This window comes from Chiloscyllium plagiosum, unplaced genomic scaffold (assembly GCF_037043375.1).
Source record: "Chiloscyllium plagiosum isolate Xiang-an unplaced genomic scaffold, Cpla_swu_hap1 HiC_scaffold_35, whole genome shotgun sequence".
In the NCBI taxonomy this organism is placed as follows: Eukaryota; Metazoa; Chordata; class Chondrichthyes; order Orectolobiformes; family Hemiscylliidae; genus Chiloscyllium; species Chiloscyllium plagiosum.
Genome location: NW_028270173.1, coordinates 14,949,239 through 14,973,223, shown reverse-complemented (window position 1 = coordinate 14,973,223; position 23,985 = coordinate 14,949,239). Strand labels below are relative to the sequence as shown.

Sequence of the window (23,985 nt, the reverse complement as noted above, 5' to 3'; positions counted from 1 at the left end):
AAGGCATGGATAGGGTAAATAGACAAAGTATTTTCCCTGGGGTGAGGGGAATCCAGAACTAGAGGGCATAGGTTTAGAGTGAGAGGGGAAAGATATAAAAGAGACCGAAGGGGCACCTTTTTCATGCAAAGGTGGTAAATGTATGCAATGAACTGCCAGAGGATGTGATGGAGGCTAGTACAATTGCAACACTTAAAAGGCATCTGGATGGGTATTTGAATAGGAAGGGTTTAAAAGGATATGGGGCAGGTACTGCCAGGTGGGACTAGATTGGGTTGGGATATCTGGTCAGCATGGACCAGTTGGGCCAAAGGGTCTGTTTCCATGCTGTGCATCTCTATAACGCTTAATGTTACAATAATGTTTCTCACCTGAATGGATAGGAGGAAAATTAAACTTGGATTTTGTCTGAATGGTTCTGACATTGTCATGATACAGAAACTGCTCCCACACTGTCTGCAGAATCACAGTAACATCGAGATCCTCCAGCGAATAGGCTGTGAGGTTGATATTCATTTTGTTATTATCTCAGTGTTCCCCAAGTTTAACAATCTCATGTTCTCGCTGTAATCCAGTTCCCATTCCATGTGGAGAGTGTGGGGTGTGGCTGGTACAGTGGGAGTGTCAGTGTCTGTGAGCGGGACTGATGGTCAGTTCCAGTTTATTTTACCCTCTTCTCAATCTTCCTTTCAAAATGTATCACTTTCCACTTAATGGTGTGTCTGCTCATTTCAGTTGTCTCTGTCGTCTCCTGAAATCTGTTACTGCCATCCTCACTGTTTGTGATTCATTTCTTTCAGGAGGCAGCATGTCAGAAGAGAAGGTAGGACATGCTCTTTCCTGAAACTCTGTACAATTTGCTCAATAACTTAGGGATGGTTTATTATGGGTTTATTTCTTGGTTAGTTTTGCTGCTTTAAAATGTTATTTAACTCCATTTGTGGTTCACATTCAAGGTGGTTCATATTAACTGTCCATCGGTCCTTTGGCAACTCTCTGTTGTCCAGAGAGGAATTGAAAGTTATTGCCAATGCCCCTGCTATTTTCAGTCTAGCCTCATTCAATGGCACAAGAGTTTGTATTTCAATTTAGATTTTATTGTCATGTGTTCTCAAGTACAAAAGTAAAGAAGTATGATGAATAGTACATGATGTTGCCACACAAGGTACCATCTAAGCTACAAAGGTGCTTAGTCTCTGTTACTTTTTGTAAATGTTTGTAACAATGTTAAAAATGTAAGTATTGCAGACCTTCATAGAATAAGTAGAATAAATTATGAAATAAGGTAATAGATAGTTTTAGATATTTTCAGCTTTTTCCTTTGTTTCACAAGCACTTTTTATGTTACAGCAATAGCACAGGCTGGACTTTTATCATCTCCTGTGGTGTGTGATGTCTCGTAACTAATCTCTTATCAGGATATGGTTTTTTGTCTTTCCATAATGTGGTTTTCCACCTGGAATTTTGCATTTCCAAGTTGTGTTTGTTTGGTTATGGAAACAAATTTTTCACTTAATTTTCTCCCTCATTTGCTGAATGACAAAACATACTGAAACCTGACTAGCTTAATTATTTATAACTTATTCTAACAAAGTGCAATTTGTTAACACGAATTGCCTGATATTTGGGGGATTAGCAATAACAATTGGACAGCACCAGCAGATGGTGCCTTGTCTCTTGGAACGTACAACGGCCCTTACAGTACACAATTTGGAGACAAATGATGGATGAAATTAACTCGGGTAAAACACAGTATAATATTCCTGATTGTACATAGAACATAGAACAAAACAGCACAGAACAGGCCCTTCGGCCCATGATGTTGTGCCGAACAGTTGTCCTAGCTTAAGCACCCATCCATGTACCTAGCCAATGATTCTGACTCTGCCACTCCCACAGGCAGCGCATTCCATGCCCCCACCACTCTCTGGGTAAAAAACCTACCACTGACATCTCCCCTATACCTTCCAACCTTCACCTTAAATTTATGTCCCCTTGTAACACTCTGTTGTACCCGGGGAAAAAGTTTCTGATTGTCTACTCTATCTATTCCCCTGATCATCTTATACACCTCTATCAAGTCACCCCTCATCCTTCACTGTTCCAATGAGAAAAGGCCTAGCACTCTCAACCTATCCTCATACGACCTATTCTCCATTCCAGGCAACATCCTGGTAAATCATCTCTGCACCCTCTCCAAAGCTTCCACATCTTTCCTAAAGTGAGGCAACCAGAACTGCACACAGTGCTCCAAATGTGGCCTAACCAAAGTCCTGTACAGCTGTAACATGACTTCATGACTCTTGAATTCAATCCCACTGCCAATGAACGCTAATACTCCATAGGCCTTCTTACAAGCTCTATCCACCTGAGTGGCAACTTTCAAAGAGCTATGAACATAGACCCCAAGATCCCTTTGCTCCTCCACCTTACTAAGAACCCTACCATTAACCCTGTATTCCGCATTCTTATTTGTCCTTCCAAAATGGACAACCTCACACTTGACAGGGTTGAACTCCATCTGCCACTCCTCAGCACAGCTCTGCATCATATCTAAGTCTCTTTGCAGCCGACAACAGCCCTCCTCACTATCCACAACTCCACCAATCTTTGTATCATCTGCAAATTTACTGACCCACCCTTCGATTCCCTCTTCCAAGTCATTAATAAAAATTACAAACAGCAGAGGACCCAGAACTGATCCCTGCAGAACTCCACTTGTAACTGGGCTCCAGGCTGAATATTTACCATCTACCACCACTCTCTGACTTCGACCGGTTAGCCAGTTTTCTATCCAACTGGCCAAATTTCCCACTATCCAATGCCTCCTGACTTTTTGCACAAGCCTACCATGGGGAACCTTATCAAATGCCTTACTAAAATCCATGTATACTACATCCACTGCTCAACCCTCATCCACATGTTTGGTCACCTCCTCAAAGAATTCAATAAGACTTGTAAGGCAAGACCTACCCTTCACAAATCCGTGCTGGCTGTCCCTAATCAAGCAGTGTCTTTCCAGATACTCATAAATCCTATCTCTCAGTACCCTTTCCATTACTTTGCCTACCACCAAAGTAAGACTAACTGGCCTGTAATTCCCGGGGTTATCCCTATTCCCTTTTTTGAACAGGGGCACAACATTCGCCACACTCCAGTCCCCTGGTACCACCCCTGTTGACGTGAAGATGAAAAGATCATTGCCAACGGCTCTGCAATTTCCTCTCTTGTTTCCCACATAATCCTAGGATATATCCCGTCAGGCCCGGGGGACTTGTCTATCCTCAAGTTAATCAAAATGTCCAACACATCTTCCTTCCTAACAAGTATCTCCTCTAGCTTACCAGTCCATTTCACACTCTCCTCTTCAACAATACGGTCCCTCTCATTTGTAAATACTGAAGAAAAGTACTCATTCAAGACCTCACTTATCTCTTGCGACTCAATACACAGTCTCCCAGTACTGTCCTTGATCGGACCTACCCTCGTTCTCGGCATTCTCATGTTTCTCACATTCGCATAAAATGCTTTGGGGTTATCCTTGATGCTATCCGCCAAAGATTTTTCATGCCCTCTCTTAGCTCTCCTAATCCCTTTCTTCAGCTCCCTTCTGGCAATCCTGTATCCCTCCAATGCTCTGTCTGAACCTTGTTTCCTCAACCTTATGTAAGCCCCCTTCTTCCTCTTTACAAGACATTCAACCTCCCTCATCAACCAAGGTTCCCTCACACGACCATCTCTTTCCTGCCTGACATACATATCACTAACTGCTGGTGGGAGGGGGAAGTACCATGTTTCCTTAAAATGATTTAACAGACACGATTGTCTGAATGGACTTTATATGAGATGATTCTAATCTCTCCCTTCCGATCCCACTCCATCCACTACATTCTTCCCTGCTCTTCCAGCATCACTCTCTCCCATTCCCCTACTCTTCTTATCCCTTCCCCTGCACTTGCTTACCCGCTGTTCTTCTTTCTCCTTCCCTCCTCCACTCATCCCACTGAACTTCCACAATATTTCTTCCCTTCCTCACCTCCTGCACGCTTGCTAACTCCTCCCCTTTCTTCCAACCTCCACCTCCTTTCCTTCACATGTTTCCTTTCCCCACTCTTCATCCATTCTTCTTTTCACACTCTCCCATTAATACTTCTCCCTGCTCTTTCCCCCGTCTCACCTACCCCCTTTTTCTGATCTACCCCTACTCATCCTACCATCCAAGCCGGCTCTTCCTTCTCTCATGTCCTGGTCTACAATATCCTCCACCTCGTCTCCTTTTTCTCCCTGCCCAACCCTTCCCCACTCCCAAACTTCCATCCTCTTCCCCATCTTTCCATCATCTTATTCCTCCACAACTCCCATGCAGCATTGTCCCTTCCTGCTCCCCATTTCTGCTCTTCCTACCTTACTCCCTTCCTCTCACACAATATTATTTTCCCTCTGCTCAACCAATCTTCCTTCCCCATCACTCCACCGTTTTCCCACCCCTCAATTTTCCCACCCCACAAAGTGCTCCCTTTCCCACACTTGCCTCCCTTCCCCCATTCTTTCACCCTCCTCTCTTGCTTCCTCTCCAGCAAACTTTCTGGTCTTTCCCTTCCTCCATTCTCCCTATAACATTCCATTCCTCTCTATTCCTCTATTCTCTCCCCCAGTCCGGAAACATTTCCGAATTTTTGCACACGTCCCACTCTCTGTACACCCACACCACATCATTCTGCCTTCCACCTCTCCCCACCCCAATGTTCCTTCAAGCTCCTCCATTTTTCCAAACTCCTCCCCCACTCTTCCTTGCCCCATCCTTCTCACACATTGTATCTATTATTCTCTCTCTCTCTCTCTCTCTCTCTCTCGCTTTCCCTCTCTCTGACGGTGATATTTGATGTCTCCCCCAGGTCCAGCTTCTCTGACTCTGGATCCTAACATACCGCATTCCCTGCTCTTCCTGTCTGAGGTCTGGACCAGTGTGAGACTCGGAGACACAGAGCAGCCGCTCCCTGACTCCCCGGAGAGATTTGATCCATTGCTGTTTGTGCTGGTATCAGAAGGGTTCATATAAAAGGGACACAACTGGGAGGTGGAGGTGGGGGAGAAGAACTGGTGGATTCTGGGAGTGGCCTGAGAGTCTGTGAAGAGGAAAGAGGGTTTCAGACTGAACCCGGAGACCGGACTGTGGGTTTGTATCCCAGAGATGGTTATTTTGCCGCCACCTCCCCCTCACTAACCCTCCTCTCTCCGAGCATGAATCCCCGGAAGATCGGGGTTTTCCTGGACTATGAGGGTGGACTGGTGTAATTTTACAATGCGGACACCATGTCCCATCTCCACACTTTCACCCACACTTTCACTGAGAGGCTCTTTCCCATCTTCAGTCCGGGATTGAATGACGACGGGAAAACCTCCGCCCCGCTGACAATCTGCGGGATTAAAGGGCACTGACAGATCCATCCCATAATTTCACTCCGTCCCCCTGCCTCCTGCCAGCTGTAAACTGATGGGGGTCGGTCTCAGCCTGGGGTAAAGAAGGAGGGAGGGGGAGAGAAGAAACAAATAGAAGCTCAATTGGAGAGAGGGACTGACTGGATAGAGTGAGCTGTGAGCTGCAGGAATCCGGGAACCTTCCTGCCTGTAATGTTGCTCCACAGGCGGGAGGTGGCGCTACATGACAGTGTTGGAGATGAATCGGTCAGTGGGTCTCAGATTGGACTCAGCGGGGTAGGGGGAGGGGGGGAACTAATTTATTTCGCTTCAGAGTCAGTGGGGTCTTTCCAGGGCGGAGAAAGTGAGGTCTGCAGATGCTGGAGATCAGAGCTGGAAATGTGTTGCTGGAAAAGCGCAGCAGGTCAGGCAGCATCCAGGGAACAGGAGAATCGACGTTTCGGGCATATATAATTCCTGAAGAAGGGTTTATGCCCGAAACGTCGATTCTCCTGTTCCCTGGATGCTGCCTGACCTGCTGCGCTTTTCCAGCAACACATTTCCAGTTCTTTCCAGGGCGGGACACCAGATCATGTCACTGCAAGGCAGGGAGAGACAGCGAGATCCAGAAAGAGGTGGGGAAGTGGAGGCAATGAATACAAGGAATTCCTTGAGTCACTGTTATTCCCAACTTCACGGTGATGAGGTGGTCTTGGTTTCCAGTGGACCGAGGTTCAAATCTTTGAAATTTGGACAAGTGAGTAAATTTGAATGGTTTAGCTGGCTTCCACACAACTCCCGACACACAGCAATGCAGTTGACTCTTAATGCCAGCTGGGCATTCAATTCTACTTTTCTGAGCAACACCAACACGAACGTTTCATCAATGATTATATCAAAGAAGACTGGAGGGGAAACCAGTTGCTGTTGTAATTCACATCACTCTTCAGTTTGGACTCAGGTGGTGAGCAAGTGCCATTCCCATGTTGCCTGGCCTACTGAGTGCTTCCATCATTTTCTGTTGTTATTAATGGCTCATTGGTTTGATTCATGTAATTATGATAGCACTGTCAGTTTGTTAAACTTAAAATTCTCAATCTATTACAATAATGTAAGTGATTGGATAATGCTGACCGTTGAACTGGATTTGCCCAGGTTTGTAAATATTAATCAGAACATCATGTTCAAGTGGGTACTCTAATAAAATCGATGGGAAGGAAAGATATGTTTATGGGATATCTCCTGCTGTGAATATTGTTGATAATCTGTACTGAATGTGCTACATGAATTGATTTGGGTATGTACACCATTCATGTATAATGTGGAACCACATGAAACACAGTAGTTTAAGTGAATTTAAGTGAGTATTGGTTTCTGGGTTTCTGATCAGTCTCATCACCTGTTTACTCCAGTGAAATCATCCTTAAATCATGATGATGTAATTACTTGTTTTTTTTACAAAGTATTAAAGCACTCTTGTTAAACTGCAGGCTCAGGAAGAAGAGATCACATTGAGAGTATATAATTCAGGGCATTTGGAGGCAGCATGGGAATTTGGAGGTAGTGTGAGAATAGAACTGGTTAATGTTTTGTTTCCCCATCTTAAAAGAATGAATTTCAGTCACTTGAGTCATGAAAAGGTCGCTGATCCAGCTGACTGAGGGACAGTTATCTCCTGAAGCCTGAACAGGGTCTCAATAGGTGGTGATTACTGTTGAAAATTCAATACACCTGAATCAGCTCTATTTAACGAATGAATGATTTTATTATTACCTATATGTTAATATAGTAAAATGCAGTGAAAAACTTCCACTGTCCACTGGTACCATTTTGCATAGTTTACAATAATTTACAACGTCAAAGTCGCCAGTCTTCGGATTCCATCATTTGTCGCTGGGCCTAACTCGCTTATTCAGGCTCCCATGCTCACCCCTCTGCCAGCCACCTCCAGGACACAGCTCCAGACTCACCAGCCTCTGCCATATTCCCAAACCAAACAATGCGCCTTCCTACCAACTTCCCCACTGATGCCAAAATAAAAGGGGGAAAAAACAGAAGCAGGCAGAGTGAACATTCCCTGGCACAGGAGCCTTGGATACTGCTGTCGAACTCTTGAAATGAAAGATTACTGTATTTCGTACTTGCATTAGGAAGTGAAAGTGAAAAAGAGAACGGCTGTGAGAGGTTGTAAAGCACAGCTTTCCTTTAAAGCTTTCCTTTATTGGTCAGAGTATTTAGTATAGGAGCTGGCAGGTCATGTTGCAGTTGTATAGGATGTTGATTATGGCACTATGGAATATTGCGTGCAATTCTGATCTTCCTATCGGAAGGATATTGTGAAACTTGAAGTGGTTTAGAACAGATTTACAGGGATGTTGCCAGTGTTGGAATTTGAACTATAGGGAGATGCTGAATAGGTTGGAGTTGATTTTTCTGGAGCATCGGAGGCTGAGGGGTGACCTTATAGAGGGTCATAAAATCATGAGGGGCATGGATAAGATAAATAGCGAGTCTTTGCCCTGGCGTGGGGAAGTCCAGAACTAGAAGGTATAGGTTCAGGTTGGTGGGGGGGGGGGGAGAGAAAGATACAAAGGAGACCCAAGGGGCAACATTTTCATGCAGAGGGTCGTGCACGTATGGAATGAGCTGCCGGAGGAAGTGGTGGAGGCTGGTACAATTGCAACACTTAAAAGACATCTGGATGGGTAGATGAACAGGAAGGGTTTGCAGGGAAAAGGGCCGGGTGCTGGCAAGTGGGACCAGATTAGGTTGGGATATCGGGTTTGAAGTGGATGATTTGGCCCGAAGAGTCTGTTTCCATGCTGTACATTTCTGACATTCTGACTCTATGACTGCACAGAGTGTGAAGATAGACTTGTTGGTTTGGAATAATTGTTCTGAGTATTGAGTGCAAATCCTCCTGAGATCGTTAAACTGAATGTGTTCTTTCACATCGAAACTGAAAGCAGGTGGATTCCGGAAGTGCGGAGTGTGAATATGGCATCCGCACAGCACCTCCTGAGACTGACCGAGGAGGTAATTTGTCCCATTTGTCTGGATTTCTTCACCGATCCGGTTACACTGGATTGTGGGCACAATTTCTGCCGCTCCTGTATCACCCAGAGTTGGGAAAAGAAGGAGATAAACTCCTGCCCGGTCTGTAGAGAGGAGTTTCCGGAAAGAAACCTCAGGGTAAATCGGGCCATAGCGAATCTGGCCGAGGAGGCTCGAAAATTAAAGCTGGATCCGAAAGAGAAGGAAAGTAAACCTCACTGTGAGAAACATCAGGAAGATCTGAAGCTGTTTTGTGAAACTGACAGGAAGTTGATCTGTGTGATGTGTGTCACTGCACCGGAACACAGAGAGCACCGCTTCATACAGATTATAGAAGGAGTTAAAGTGTACAAGGTAAAGAGGAAATGTTTAAAAGCTGTGAATTGTGTCACAGTTTCAAGGTCTGACAGTTTCATGCTGCGATTTCTCTTCTAATTCCAGGCTAAACTGAAATCTGCCTTAAATTCTCTCACAGAGAAGAAATCGGCGGTTCTCCAAACAGAACTGACCCAGAAACGGAAGATTTCCGAAGTGAGGGTGAGCTCTCCCTGTGCTGATTCTCTGGGATCTGGGTTAGTTTTGTTCCCTTTATCGCGGGACATTAATGAGGTCTCACATTTCATTTGGTAGGAACAGGCGAGCAGTCTGCAGACCCACATCACATCGGAGTTCACTAAAATGCACCAGATTCTCACTGAGAAAGAGCAGCGTTTACTCAGAGATCTCAGGGAAGAAGAGGAGAGGATTGTAGAACCAATGGAGAGAAACCTTCGAGAGATTCAGGAGAATTTACATTCTATTGAGGAGGAACTCTCAAAGTTGCAGAAACAGACGGAGCAAACAGACGAGCTGGTGTTTCTGAAGGTGAGGCATTATATTGCAGGTCAGCTCCATGAAACGTCACCCGGTTACAAATATAACCAAGAAATGTTACATTATTGTTGCTCGCCGGAAATGGACCGGAGGAAAATTAAACTGGGTTGTTGTCTGAGCGGTTCTGATGTCACGATGCAAAAACCGCTCTCTCTCAGTCTGCAGAATCTCAGTCAAACCGAACTCCTCCCGCGAATGGGCTGTGAAGCTGGTACTGGATGGCAGAGTGGCACAGTGGCCAGCACTGCTACCTAACATCGCCAGAGACACGGGTTCAATACCCACCTCATGCAACTGTCTGTGTGGAGTTTGCACATTCTCCCGATGTCTGCATGGGCTTTCTCCGGTTTCGTCCCACAATCCAAAAATGTGCAGGTTAGGTGAATTGGCTAAATTGCCCGTAGTGTTAGGGGAAGGGTAAGGCAATAGGTCTGGGTGGGTTGCTTTTCGGAGGGTCGGTGTGGGCTTGTTGGGCCGGAGGGCCTGTTTCCCCACTGTAAGCAATCCTAATCTTTACTTGTTTTGTTATTATCTCCGTGTTCCCCCAATTTAATTAACTCCTGGAATTCCCATTGTAATCCAGTTCCAGTTCCATGTGGAGGGTGTGTAGGTGTGTCTTGTACAGTGGGAGTGTGAGAGTCACCGTGTCTGGGAGCGGGACTGATGGTCAGTGCCAGTTTATTTTACCCTGTCCTCAATCTTCCTTCCAAAATGCACTTCCGTGTTATGTCTGTTCATTTCAGCAGCCTGTCTGTCTCCTCCTGAAATCTGTTACTGCCATCCTCACTGTTTGTGATTCATTTCTTTCAGGAGGCAGCTTGTCGGAAGAGAAGGTAGGACATGCTCTTTACTGAAATTCTGCACAGTTTGCTCAATAACTCAGGGACGGGTTACTATGGGGTTATTTTCTGGTTATTGTCGTCGGTTAAAGTGGTTGTTTAACTCCGTTTTTGGTTCACACTCATCTTTATTATAAAAAGAAACTTACTGCAAATAAAGAACAATAAAGAGATTTCGATGACAGAAAGAGGCCTTTCCACCCATCGAGTCTGTGTCAGTCAGAAACAAACGTCTCACTTTTCTCATCCCATTTCTATCACTTGGCACATTGCCTGGTACATTTTGGCATGATAGGTGCACATCTAAATGCTTTTGAAATGAATTGAGGCTTTCTAAACATCTTGTATCCTTACTGACAGTGAATTCAGATTTTCACCACTTTATGTGTGAGAAAAACATGCCTCACATTCCCTCCTAGCCTACTCCCCCCCACACGCACAAAAACATTTTCTGATTCAGTATGTGGATGTACCTACGAGAGAAGGTGCAAAACTTGACCTGCTCTTGGGAAATAAGGCAGGGCAGGTGACTGAGGTGTCAGTGGGGAAGCACTTTGGGGCCAGTGACCATAATTCTATTAGATTTAAAATGGTGATGGAAAAGGATAGACCAGATTTAAAGCTGATTGGGGACAGATGTTCGCAGGTAAAGTGTCGGCTTGAAAATGGGAAGCCTTCAGAAATGAGATAACAAAAATCCAGAGAAACTATATTCCTGTTAGGGGTGAGAGGAAAGGCTGGTAGGTGTAGGGAATGCTGGATGACGAAAGAAATTGAGGGTTTGGTTCAGCAAAAGAAGGAAGCATATGTAAGGTATAGACAGGATAGATCGAGTGAATCCTTAGAAGAGTATAAGGGCAGTAGGAGTATACTTAAGAGGGAAAGCAGGAGGGCAAAAAGGGGACATGAAATAGCTTTGGCAAATAGAATTAAGGAGAATCCAAGGGTGTTTACAAATACATTGAGGACAAAAAGATAACTAGGGAGAGAGTAGGACCACTCAAAGATCAGCAAGGTGGCCTTTGTGTGGAGCCGCAGGAGATGGGGCAGATATTAAATGAGTATTTTGCATCAGTATTTACGGTGCAAAATGATATGGAAGATATCGAAAGTAGTAAAATAGATGGTGACACCTTGCAAATGTCCATATTACAGAGGAGGAAGTGCTGGATGTCTTGAAACGCATAAAGATGGATAAATCCCCAGGACCGGATCAGGTATGCCCTGGACCTCTGTGGGAAGCTAGCAAAGTGATTGCTGGGATATTTGTATCATTGATAGTCACAGATGAGGTGCCAGAAGATTGCAGGTTGGCAAACGTGGTGCCACTCTTTAAGAAGGGTAGTAAGGACAAGCCAGGGAACTATAGACCAGTAAGCCTGACTTCGGTGGTAGGCAGGTTGTTGGAGGGAATCCTGAAGGACTGGATGTATATCTATTTGGAAAGGCAAGGAATGATTAGGGATAGTCAACGTGGCTTTGTGCATGGGAAATCATGTCTCACAAATTTGATTGAGTTTTTTGAAGAAGTAACAAAGAGGATTGATGAGGGCAGAGCGGTAGATGTGATCTATATGGACTTCAGTAAGGCGTTCGACAAGGTTCCCCATGGGAGATTGGTTAGCAAGGTTAGATCTCATGGAATAAACGGAGAACTAGCCCTTTGGATATAGAACTTGCTCAAAGATGGAAGACAGAGGGTGGTGGTGGAGGGTTGTTTTTCAGACTGGAGGCCTGTTACCAGTGGTGTACCACAAGGATCAGTGCTGGGTCCTCTACCTTTTGTCATTTACATAAATGATTTGGATGCGAGCATAAGAGGTACAGTTAGTAAGTGTGCAGATGACACCAAAATTGGAGGTGTAGTGGAAGAAGGTTGCCTCAGATTACAACAAGTTTTTGATCAGATGGGCCAATGGGCAGAGAAGTGGCAGATGGAGTTTAATTGAGATAAATGCGAGGTGCTGCATTTTGGGAAAGCAAATCTTCGCAGGATTTATACACTTTATGGTAAGGTCCTAGAGAGTTTGCTGAACAAAGAGACCTTGGAGTGCAGGTTCATAGCTCATTGACAGTGGAGTCACAGGTAGATAGGATAGTGAAGAAGGCATTTGGTATGCTTTCCTTTATTGGTCAGAGTATTGAGTATAGGAGTTGGGACATTGGTTAGGCCACTGGTGGGATATTGCGTGCAATTCTGGTCTCCTTCCTATGAGAAAGATGTTGTGAAACTTGAAAGGGTTCAGAAAAAATTTACAAGGATGTTGCCAGGGTTGGAGGATTAGAGTTATAGGGAGAGGCTGAACAGGCTGGGTCTGTTTTCCCTTGAGCGTCGGAGGCTGAGGGGTGATCTTATAGAGGTTTACAAAATTATGACGGGCATGGATAGGATAAATAGACAAAGTCTTTTCCCTGGGGTCAGGGAGTCCAGATCTAGAGGGCATAGGTTTAGGGTGAGAGGGGAAAGATATAAAAGAGACCTAAGGGTGTTGTGTATGGAATGAGCTGCCAGACGATGTGGTGGAGGCTGGTACAATTGCAACATTTAAAAGGCATTTGGATGGGTATATGAATAGGAAGGGTTTGGAGGGATATGGGCCAGGTGCTGGCAGGTGGGACTAGATTAGGTTGGGATATCTGGTCGGTATGGATGGGTTGGACCGAAGTGTGTGGTTCCATACTGTACATCTCTATGACTCTATGACAGCCTCCGCCCAACCTTAAATCTGCTCTCCTGGTTATCGATCCCTCCATCAAGGGGAAACATTCATCCTGTCTACATTTGTCTGTGCCCATCATTATTTTGTACATCATAATCATGTCCACATTCAATCTCCTCTGCTCCAGGGAAAACAACTTCAGTCTGTCTAATGTCTCTTCATAACTGAAACTCTCCAGCCCAGAGAACATCCTGGTAAATCACCTTTGCACCCTCTTCACTGCAATCATCCCTTCTGTGACTTGGATTCCAGAACTGCACACATCACTCTAGCTGTGGCCTAACCAACATTTTATACACTTCCAGCATCGCCATCCTGTACTTAGTTAAAAATCACACAACACCAGGTTATAGTCCAACAGGTTTAATTGGAAGCATTTGCTTTCAGAGTGCTGCTCCTTCATCAGATGATTGTGACCTGACACAACCATCTGATGAAGGAGCAGTGCTCCGAAAGCTAGTGCTTCTAATTAAACCTGTTGGACTATAACCTGGTGTTGTGTGATTGTTTAACTTTGTACAACCCAGTCCAACACCGGTATCTCCAAATCATCCTGTTCTTAGAGTCTGTGCCTTGACAAATAAATGCAACTATATTGTATGCATTTTACATCACTTTTTCTACCTATATTGCTACCTTAAGGTACCAGTGGATATGTGTGTTCCAGGGTCCTGCTTTTCTACATATATTCACTTGCCTTGTTTATGCTGCACAACTGTAACATCTCACACATACTCAGATGGAATGCGATTCACCACTGATCAGACAATCTGACCAGCCTGTCTATCTCCTCCTGTAATCCCAAGCTATCCTCCTCATTATTTAACAACCCAATATCTGTGAGATTTCATGTCCATTAAATTAGTTGAGGCTTCCTCTTCAGCCAGGACAGATAACTTTTTGAATAGCAAAGGAATTAAGGGTAAAAGCAAATTACTGCGGATGCTGGAATCTGAAACCAAAAGAGAAAATGCTGGAAAATCTCAGCAGGTCTGGCAGCATTTGTAAGAAGAGAAAAGAGCTGACTTTTTGAGTCTAACTGATCAGCCATGATTATATTGAATGGCAGAGCAGGCTCAATGGGCCAGATGGTCTACTCCTGCTCCCATTTCTTCTGTTCTTAGGTTCTAACCCAGCAATTTTCCTCCCATCCACAAACTTACCAATCACTGTCTGCCTTCAAGTCTAAATGAGTTATACGTACCACAAGCAACAAAGGCCATAATGTTCATTTCTGTGGAACCTCTCTGGACACAGAATTGCAGTCACAGACATCACCCAATGCTTCCTGCCACTTAGCCAATTTTGGATCCAATGAACCAATTTTCTTTGACTTCCAGGGCTTTTAATTTCACAATCAGTCTCCCAAGCAGGACATTATCAAAGGTCTTGCTCAATCCAAGTAGCTTTGGACAAATGCAGTGCCCTCATCTGCACTCCTGGTCATATTATTGCAAATTTCAGTCAAGTTGTTCAGACATGACCTCCCCTGAACAAAGCCATGTTCTTCCATTCCAAAGTGCACCTAAGTCATTCGAATAGATGCTATATCATTGTGGTCAGACTGACTGGCCTTTACATTCCTGGTTTATCCCTTGCTCCATTCTTGAATAATGATATTATATTAGTGTTGGTCCGCTGGCAACTCTCCTGTGGACTGAGGGGAATTGAAAATTATTGCCAATACACCTGCTATTTCCAGTCTTGCCTCATTCAATGGCATTAGAGTTTTTGGGTGTAGACTTAGATTTTATTGTCACATGTACTCAAGTACCAAAGTAAAGGAGTACACTGAATAGTGTCTGATGTTGCCACACATGGTGCCAGGTTAGGTACAAAGATACCTAGTTATAAAAATTTACAAAGAAGCAACAGAGACAGAGAGAGAATGTTAAACATTTAAGCATTACAGACCTTCACAGAATAAATAGAAAAATAAAGAAATAAGATAATAGTTAGCATTAAAGTTATTCTCAATATAAACTGGAAAAAGTAAAGGAAAAAGATTCAAAGTTTATTGGTCTTTCTTGAGTTCATGCTGGAGCCCCAATTTCCTCCACTTAGCTCACTCTCTGGGAGATGCCACCCCCACTGCAGATACCGGGGTGGTCCTTCACAGCTCAATCCTAACACATCAGGCAGTGACCACTGCTGCTGTCACTGATGCTACGGGCTCCAACCTCCTGCTGCTGCCTCCACAACATGCCCAGCCAGGAGCCCATACATGGCCTCTATTCATAGGACCCGCTCGCAGCTTTCAATCACAGGCTGGGCCCCACCCTTACCATCGGTTGCCTCAGACACTGGGCCAAGAGATGGACATAGGCTGCTGAAAAGTCATCCACTCTAATCTGAGCCTGCCGCGTGCTAACAAGGCACTGCTGCACTGGGGAGAGGCACTGGGCCAAGAGACTGCCACAAGGCACTGAACCAAGAAGAAAGAAGGAAAGTAAACAAATTTGAAGATGGAAAAAAAAGGAGGAAAAGAAATAAAAAGATGGAGCTCCAGCTGAAGCGTCCAATTCCTCCACCTTCTTGATTTTGCCTGGGATACATTTCATCTGGCCCTAGAAAAGTATCTACTTTTCAGTCGGTCAGTACAATCACAGCCTCCTTTGCTGTCCATTCTGAATTTTTAAAAACTATATCATTGTTTCTCTAGATGATTTCTACAACCACATTGTGTCGGTTTTCATGAGTGAGATAGACAATGTATTCATTTCAAATCATATCTTCAGCCTCTGGATCCATACATAAATTAAGACTGTGGACCTGAATGGAACCCACTCTTTCCCTAATTCTCCTTCAATCCTTCAAGCATTTATATATTCTAAACCAAGCTACCATAACATGGCCCATACCAATATATGCTCTTCTGCTTCAACTGTTCATACATATAGTTCTTAAATGTCTTGTGTGTTCTTGCCACTATCACCCTTTTAGGCAATGAGTTCTCCATACTCTCGACACTCTGGGTGAAATAGGACTTCCTAACACCCCTGCAAACCTTTAGCTCCTTACTATAAATCTGTCACCTGGTTAATGTCCCCTCTACTCCAGGGAGAAACCTTTCCACATCTCCCGCCGTGTATGCCTCCCAGAACTTCATACACTTCAATTGGAACCGTCCCTTAAGTCTTCCTGTTGTCAGGAAAACAACCCCCCCCCCCTTATCAAGTCTCTCTACTCAGCTGAATTGGTCCTGCCCAGCCTTCATTCTGGTTGAACTCTTCTGCACTCCCTCCAGTGCATTCATATCATTCCTTCAGTGTTATGACCAGACTACACACAGTACTACAGCTTTAGCCGAATTCTTACTCAGCTTCAGCATAACAGCCTTTGTATTCAATGCCTCAACTAATATATGAACCCAAATTCATTTGTAACTACCTTATATGCCTGTCCTCCTGCCTTCACATATGTGGACATCTACACCTAAGGTCCCGTTGATTCTCTCGACTTCCAAAGCTCTGACCATTTAATGTGTACTTCCTTGCCTTGTCAGCAGTCTGAAAATTCATCAGCTCACACTTTCAAGAATTAAATTCTACTTGCCATAGCTCAGTTCATCTGACCTGGCCATCTACACCATCCTGTACTGTAAGACTTTCCTCCTTGCAATTTACCACATTACCAATTTTTGTGCCAAGTGCAAATATACTGATGATACCATCTACATTCAAACCTAAAGTATTAATGTACACAGCAAACAGCAAGGGACACATAACTGAACTCTCATATTGTGACAATGTAAACTTCACAGCATTAATAACTGTTCATGGATTGAAAAAAATCAGCAAGAACTCTTTCTGGGATAAGCTGTTTCTTGACATGAATGGTGCAAGGAGAAATTGTTTTGAAGAAATTAAAAGCAACATGCAAATTAACCATCTGACAAGAAGTAAACATAAACAAGATGTGCTCTGGGAGAGGGAAGATAACTGCCTGATAATCTGGCTTATGACAAATGGACAATTAAGTCTACCTGCAGAAATAATGTTTTGAAGGGGCTATTTGCAGGAAAAGCTGTGTATCAAATAGACAGCTAACCCTAAATGTAACATGGAACAGGGGAGCTACTTCTGATAAGCTACAGGCTTGAGGTCTTCAGAAATGTAATCAATGTTTGGGGATGAAAGAATCCATTGAATCATCAGTAGTGACACACTACAAACTTGGAAGTGATGAAATTTCAAAGGAATTGAACAATAGATCAAGTCAGTAGCAGAACTTCAAAGTAAACACGGCATAAGGATTGAACATTGGACACTTTCAGAGTGGCTGCAATCCTCACCAGATTCCATCATTAATCAGGTAATGGCCAAGTTGTGTTATGAGGCTTAACTTGCTTGCTTAAAGGGTCTTACTTTGTTTGAAACATGCACTAAAGTTTAGATCATTATTTCAGTTCTTGACTGTGAGATTTCTTAAGTAGCTGAATTAAAGGTAACATTTTCCAATTTACCCACAACGATATACCACGGGACAAAGGCTTCCCTCCAACAATTGCCCTCGGCTTCCTCCACTCAGCTAATTTGGATCCAATTTACCAAATTACCCTGGATCCAGTCCACTGTCATTTGCTTCCATGCCTTTAACTGTAAACTGGGATACCTCTCATTTAGGTCAAGGGCTTTGTTCATTTTCAAGACTGTTAAAATTACAAACACCTCTCCACTCTCTAATGTGAACTAATTCAATTCATTCAACTAATTCAAATCCCACCAGATTCCTAGACCCACATTGTCCTTCTCCACAGTGCGTGCAGATGCAATATACTCATTTAAAACTACATCAATGTCCTCTGACTTAATATATTGCCAATTTGGTCTTTTTATCAGGCCCTAATCTTTTGCTACTTATTCTCATGCTCCTGGTAAACCTAGGAAACATCTTCTGGAGTGTCCTTAAAATTACCCATTAGTGTTTTCTCATGTTAGCTGTTTGAGCTCTTAATTTAAAACTACATCAAGGGTCTTGAGCTTGTTTGTCAGTACCACCTTCTCAAAGGCAACTGATGACAGACAATAAATACTGGTCCAGCCAAGGGATGTCCATGTTTCATTAAAAAATACTCCCTGCATGGACCTTGGCCAGTAAGTCATACTTTCAACAGGTAGGACTCGTACTTTTTTTATATTACACCTTGCAATGTCTGTTAACCAATACGACAGGAAAGTTCTTGACTTACACTGCCCCTTCACTGTAATGTGGGGACTCAAGTCACTTTCACAGGAGAACTCGAAAGCAAAAAGTGACACTGAGTTTTTAACACTAATAATTGTTGTAGGTTTTACAGCATTTTAAAGCAGAAACATGAAATGGAGGGACTCAGGGAGGGAATTCCAGATTGGAAGGACTCAGCAACTGTAAATCCAGATTAGAGTGGTGCTGGAAAAGCACAGCAGGTCAGGCAGCATCTGAGGAGCAGGAAAATCAACGTTTCAGGCAAAAGCCTTTCATCAGGAATGCTTTTGCCCAAAATGTCTTTTCCTGCTCCTCAGATGCTGCCTGACCTGCTGTGCTTTTCCAGCACCACTCTAATCTAGACTCTGATCTCCAGCATCTGCAGTCCTCACTTCTGCCTAGCTATAAGTCCAACCTACAATGGGGGGGCACCGGGGGCAGGGGGGCGGGGGGCGGGGCAAGACTAAAATCAGATATGGTCGAGTCCAGAAGTACAGCAGCAGGATTCTCCGAGGGTTGTGGGACCCATCTATTACCCAGTTGCACATTATGTTTTTAGTTGTGTTCAAGTTTTTTTCTTTGTTCCACAAATTCTGTTTATATTACAGCAAGAGCACAGACGGAACTTTTAAAATCTCCTTGGTGTGAGATGTCTCGGTAATTAATGTTATCAGATATGGATTTTTATCTTTACAAGATATGGTTTTCCACCTGTACTGCTGCATTTCCAAGCTATATTTTGTCTGGTTGTGGATTTCGGACTTAATTTTCTCCCACATTTGCTGAATGACAAGAAGTGCTGAAAGCTTGACTATATATAAATTACTTATAATATTCGTTGACATGAATTGTCTGATATTTGCAGGATTAGTGATAACAACTGGACATCACCAGCAGATGGCTCCCTATCTATTGGAAAGTACAACAGCCCTTTACAGTACACAGTTTGGAGAGAAATGATGGATGACATTAACCCGGGTAAAACACATGCTTATAAACCCGTTCATAAATCCAGCTGACATTTGGATCACAATATTAGCAGGAAAACATATTGTCACTTGAGAGCTTGTGTTAACAGACAGCTAGTGTGCTGGATGGAATTCAACAGTTTAGTCAACAGATTGGGCTGCAGATACAGTCTACTCTGATGAAGAGGTGCTGATGTTGGACTGGGGTGGACACAGGTAAAAGTTTTTAACTCTGCTCTGTACACTGGAGGCTGTGACGATCCTCTTTAAGTGTTCAAGTGTCAAAACATTCATATGCTGAACATGATCACAATTTCTATAACAAGGTGCAGATATTTGATAACTTCAATATTGGCAAGTAACAAGGTAGTTTGGAGAGGGTGAGGCTGATAGACTTATCCCACTGATTGAGCAGTGAAGCTCCTGACCCCTCCATGAATTTGATCAGTGTCTCAAACTAATCTGACATTTGGGCTTCAGTACAATATTCCTTCAGTTTTCCATTGATTTGCAGTGTGGAAAGATGATGGGTGCTCCTTGAGGAACAGGTGACAAATAATCTATTTTGCTTCTAGTGAGGAGAGGGTTTGATTGCGAATGACAGGAACATAGGGTCATGGAGGGACAGAGTAAAGGAACAACATGCAACCCAATAAACTCACATCATAGTCACAGAGAAATCATCACAAAGAGATTCAAACAAATTGTCTTTCAACTTAAATCCCTTTGTACCCTGTTTTGCTTATGTATTGTGTTGAATGAGCTGCCGAATCCATCAGAAATGATGTCAGTGTAAAACGGAGGGCAACCCCAGGTAATGTCAACCTCTCTTGTGGACTGTTGTGGTCTTTACCCTGAGCTGAAGTCCAAATATCTGTAGGTTTTGCTCTGATCTCCAGATTTGCAGTGCTTTTTATTGAGCATGTTTTCTCTGCCCATCTTCTGGTCTATTTACCCCCATCCCATTTAACTGCTGCTCACTGTTTCCCACGCAAGCTCACAATGTTAATGGAATTATCTCATCATATCCAATCCAAGACTCTTTCCAGACTTTAGTACCCCACTCTCTAACGACCCATTCTGCATTCCTTTGTGTTTGGAATTTTCTGTCAACTTACATTCCTCTACAAAGTGCTTCAATATTCTTGATGCTCTTGATTACCACAGGGGATCAAAAGATATGGGAGAAGGAATGGGATTGGGTCTGACAAACATATTACCATGCGCATAGCAGACAGACCTGATTGGTCAAATGGCCTAATTCCACTCCAGTATCTTAGGGTTTTATGGTCTCACATGATTCGTTCTTAAATCCATTGCCATCTCCATCACCTACTATTTGAACCACACCAGCCAGATTTTACCCATTTAATGTGGGATGTGGGGGTCACTTACATGGCCAGGATTTGCTTCCTATCACTAACTGCTGGCAGGAAGGGGAAGTACCATGTTCCCTTAAAATGATTTGACAGACACAATATGCTGAATGGCTTCTGTACTAGAGAATTCTAATCTCCCCCCTCCAATCCCACTCCATCCACTACCCACTCTTCCCTGTTCTTCCAGCATCATTCTCTCCCATTCCCCCAGTCTTCTTATCCCTTCTCCTGCTCTTGTTTACCCTTCCCTCCTTTTATTTCTTCTTCCATCCTCCACTCATCCCACTGATCTTTCCCAATTTTTCCGATCACTCTCACCTCCCACAGTCTTGCTAACTCCTCCCCTTTCTTCCAAACCCCTCCCTTCCCTCACATATTTCCTATCCCCCACTCTTCATCTATTCTTCTTTTCATATTTTCACACTAATTTTTCTCCCTGCTCTTCCCATCTCTCGACCCCGTTTTTCTGATCTACATCCACTTGTCCTGCCATTCACTCCTGCTCTTCCTTTCCTGATGTCCTGGTGTACAATCTCCTCTACCCTGCCGTCTTTTTCCCCCTGCTCTCCCCCTTCCCACTCACAATCTGAAATCTTCTTCCACATCTTTCCACCATCTCATTCCTCCTCGACTCCTTCCTTCTCCCCATTCCCATTCTTCCTATCTCACTCCCTTCCCCTCACATGCTATTAGTTTTCCCCTCCTTTAGCCACACTTTCTTCCTCCACCCACTTTTCCTCTCCTCAATTTTTCCATCCCTCACAGTGCTCACTTACCTTTCCTCCACACTTGCCGCTCCTCCCCCATTCTTCTACCCTCATCACCATCTCCTCTCTTGTTTCCTCTCCAACACTTTTTCTTGCTCTTCCCTTTCTCCATTCTTCCTGTAACATACCATTCCCCTCTGTTCCCTCACCACTCGCTAAACACTTCTGACTTTCTGCACACCTCCCTCACTCTGTATACCCACCACCCATCTTTCTGCCTTCCACCCCCACCCCCTGTTCCTTCCAACACTCTTCCCAACTCCTCCCCAACTCTTCCTTGCCTCTATTCCACACTTCCTTCTTCATCCTCCCCCCATTCTTCCTACATATTGGCTCTGATATTGTCTCTCTGTCCCTCTCTCTGACAGTGATATTTGATCTCTCCCCCAGCTCCAGCCTCTCTGACTCTGGATCCGAACACAGCGCATCCCCGGCTCATCCTGTCTGAGGACCGGACCAGTGTGAGACTCGGATACAAACGACAACCGGTCCCTGACTCCCCGGAGAGATTTGATATCAGTCCCTGTGTCCTGGGATCAGAGGGATTCACATCAGGGAGACATTACTGGGAGGTGGAGGTGCGGAGGAAGATGGATTGGATTCTGGGAGTGGCCCGAGAGTCTGTGAAGAGGAAAGAGGGAATCAAACTGAACCCGAACACCGGATTCTGGACTCTAGGGCTATATCCTGGAAGTGGTTATTTTGCCATCCCTTCCCACTCGCGGACCCCCCTCTCCCTGAGTGTGAATCCCCGGAAGATCGGAGTTTTCCTGGACTATGAGGGTGGACAGGTGTCATTTTACAATGCGGACACCATGTCCCATCTCCACACTTTCGTCCACACTTTCACTGAGACGGTCTTTCCCTTTTTCTATCCGGGACGGAATCACGGTGGGAAAAACTCCGCCCCGCTGACAATCTGCGGGATTAAAGGGCACTGACAGATCCATCCCATAATTTCACCCCGTCCCCCTGCCTCCTGCCAGCTGTAAACTGATGGGGGTCGATCTCAGTCTGGGGGAAAGAAGGAGGGGGAGAGAAGAAACAAATAGAAGCTCAATTGTAGAGAGGGACTGACTGGGTAGAGTCAGCGGTGAGCTGCAGGAACCCGGGGACCTTCCTGCCTGTAATGTTGCTCCACAGGCGGGAGGTGGCGCTACATGACGGTGTTGGAGATGAATTAGTCAGTGGGTCTCAGACTGGGCTCAGTGGGAGTCTTTCCATGGGGGTATACCAAATCATTTCACTGCAGAATGGTGAGAGACAGATGCAGAAATCACCATCATCTAAAATACTGAAGCAAAACTCTCGATTTTTCAAAACCTTTTCAAAAGAAAAGGGTCCACTGGGCTGAGCTTTGGGAAAAATGCACAGACACAGAGATAGCTGTCTGGAACCATTATGCTCAACTCCAAGTGAATAATCAACCAAATCTAACAGTCTAGACCGAAACTAATTTTGACACCTTGGGCTATTTCCTGTACAGGTACCGAATATTTTACTTCATTCAAAATACTTTCACACATACATTCAACTGTCAGGAAGCCAATTGACCCCAAAGGGAACACCAGTAACACAATGGCAAGGGCAGCTTTAGTGCAAAGATAAGAAGCCTGTCATTAGCATAATCTCACCTGAACAGAGCTATCACCAGAAGAGGGATCTCAAACCTGACAGCTGCTCCTCCGGTAGCTATTCCCCAGGAGGCATTCCAAACAGTGATCCCAGAAGAAGACTTCTTCCAGCTAATTCCAGCAGCTATTTCCAAGAGAGTTATCTCCCCGAAAGCTATCTGCACAGCTATCTCCAGAAGAGGGATCCCGACAGCAATTCTGAAACCTACCAACGCAGGCCTGTTCTGAGCCAGGGGAACTTATGGCAACTGACCGTGACCAGCAGACCTGAGAACCAACAACTTCTGGCTGACACCACAAGGCCTCAGGCATATTCTGAGGTGAACACCGCGCTGCAAAACCACCAGAAAGTAAGGAAAACCAAGTACCTACCCACCAAATTCACTGTCCTAGCAGACTTCAGCAGACTTGACCCAGACTGAAGGCCCACACAATCCAAAATTTCAATTGAGGCACCAATTACAGCAATTAGGAACTACCAGCTATACTTCAAAATCAAGATTTTTCTCCAGTGCTGAGCTTAAATCCCCGAGACCCTAAAAGTTTCTAACCTAGCCAGTAGGGAGGGGAAGGTGGGTGGTGACGGTGCAGGGAACCCCAAAGGTAGGAAGCCTGATTAGAGTTTATGTTTAAAACTGGTGTTTAGCTTCTATTCATGTTTAACCTGTGTTTAATTTTAATAGTGTGTTTAATAACTGTCCTCTGCATAGTTTGTGTAAATTTTAATATTTATTATGTTTGCCTTTATTTCTTGTTTTATACTTAACTTTCACATTTAATAAATGCAGAGATTCTTTTGCTCTGAAACACCTGTCTGCTACCTACTTCAGTTCACATTCCAAAATAAGTCGAGTGTCAGAATCAGGAATCTGGGGTGATTCGCATGACCTAATAATCAACAAATTACTGATCGCAAACCTGATACCCTTCAGAAAGGAACTGAAAACAATTAATAACAATCTACAGATGGTGGATAAACTTGAATAATTGAGTAAATTTAGATAATTCTGTTGGCCTACATATGACTCCAGACAAGCAACATACGGTCAACTCTTAATGCCAGTTGGGCTTTAAGTTCTGCCATTGCTAGCAACACCAATATCTCATGAATTACTTGATCAAAGAAGCAGGAAACAGACAGTAATA

At 44.1% G+C, this 23,985-nt stretch overlaps 1 protein-coding gene across 1 annotated transcript; it reads left to right on the top strand.

The window, feature by feature from the left end:
• The first annotated feature begins 8,115 nt into the window (after positions 1-8,115).
• Positions 8,116-23,640, top strand: LOC122541546 (zinc-binding protein A33-like). Its single transcript, XM_087979298.1, has 6 exons — positions 8,116-8,826; positions 8,914-9,009; positions 9,103-9,336; positions 10,156-10,178; positions 18,957-19,069; positions 21,596-23,640. Exons 1-6 carry the CDS (start codon positions 8,416-8,418, stop codon positions 22,144-22,146), a joined length of 1,428 nt encoding a protein of 475 aa, XP_087835424.1. The 5' UTR covers positions 8,116-8,415; the 3' UTR covers positions 22,147-23,640.
• The last annotated feature ends 345 nt before the right edge of the window (positions 23,641-23,985 follow it).

Coding starts and splice junctions, on each gene's coding strand:
- LOC122541546 (XM_087979298.1), top strand. CDS start 8,416: ATGGCATCCGCACAGCACCTCCTGAGACTGACCGAGGAGGTAATTTGT. Junction 9,010..9,102: donor GGAAGATTTCCGAAGTGAGG/GTGAGCTCTCCC, acceptor TTCATTTGGTAG/GAACAGGCGAGCAGTCTGCA. Junction 9,337..10,155: donor ACGAGCTGGTGTTTCTGAAG/GTGAGGCATTAT, acceptor CATTTCTTTCAG/GAGGCAGCTTGTCGGAAGAG.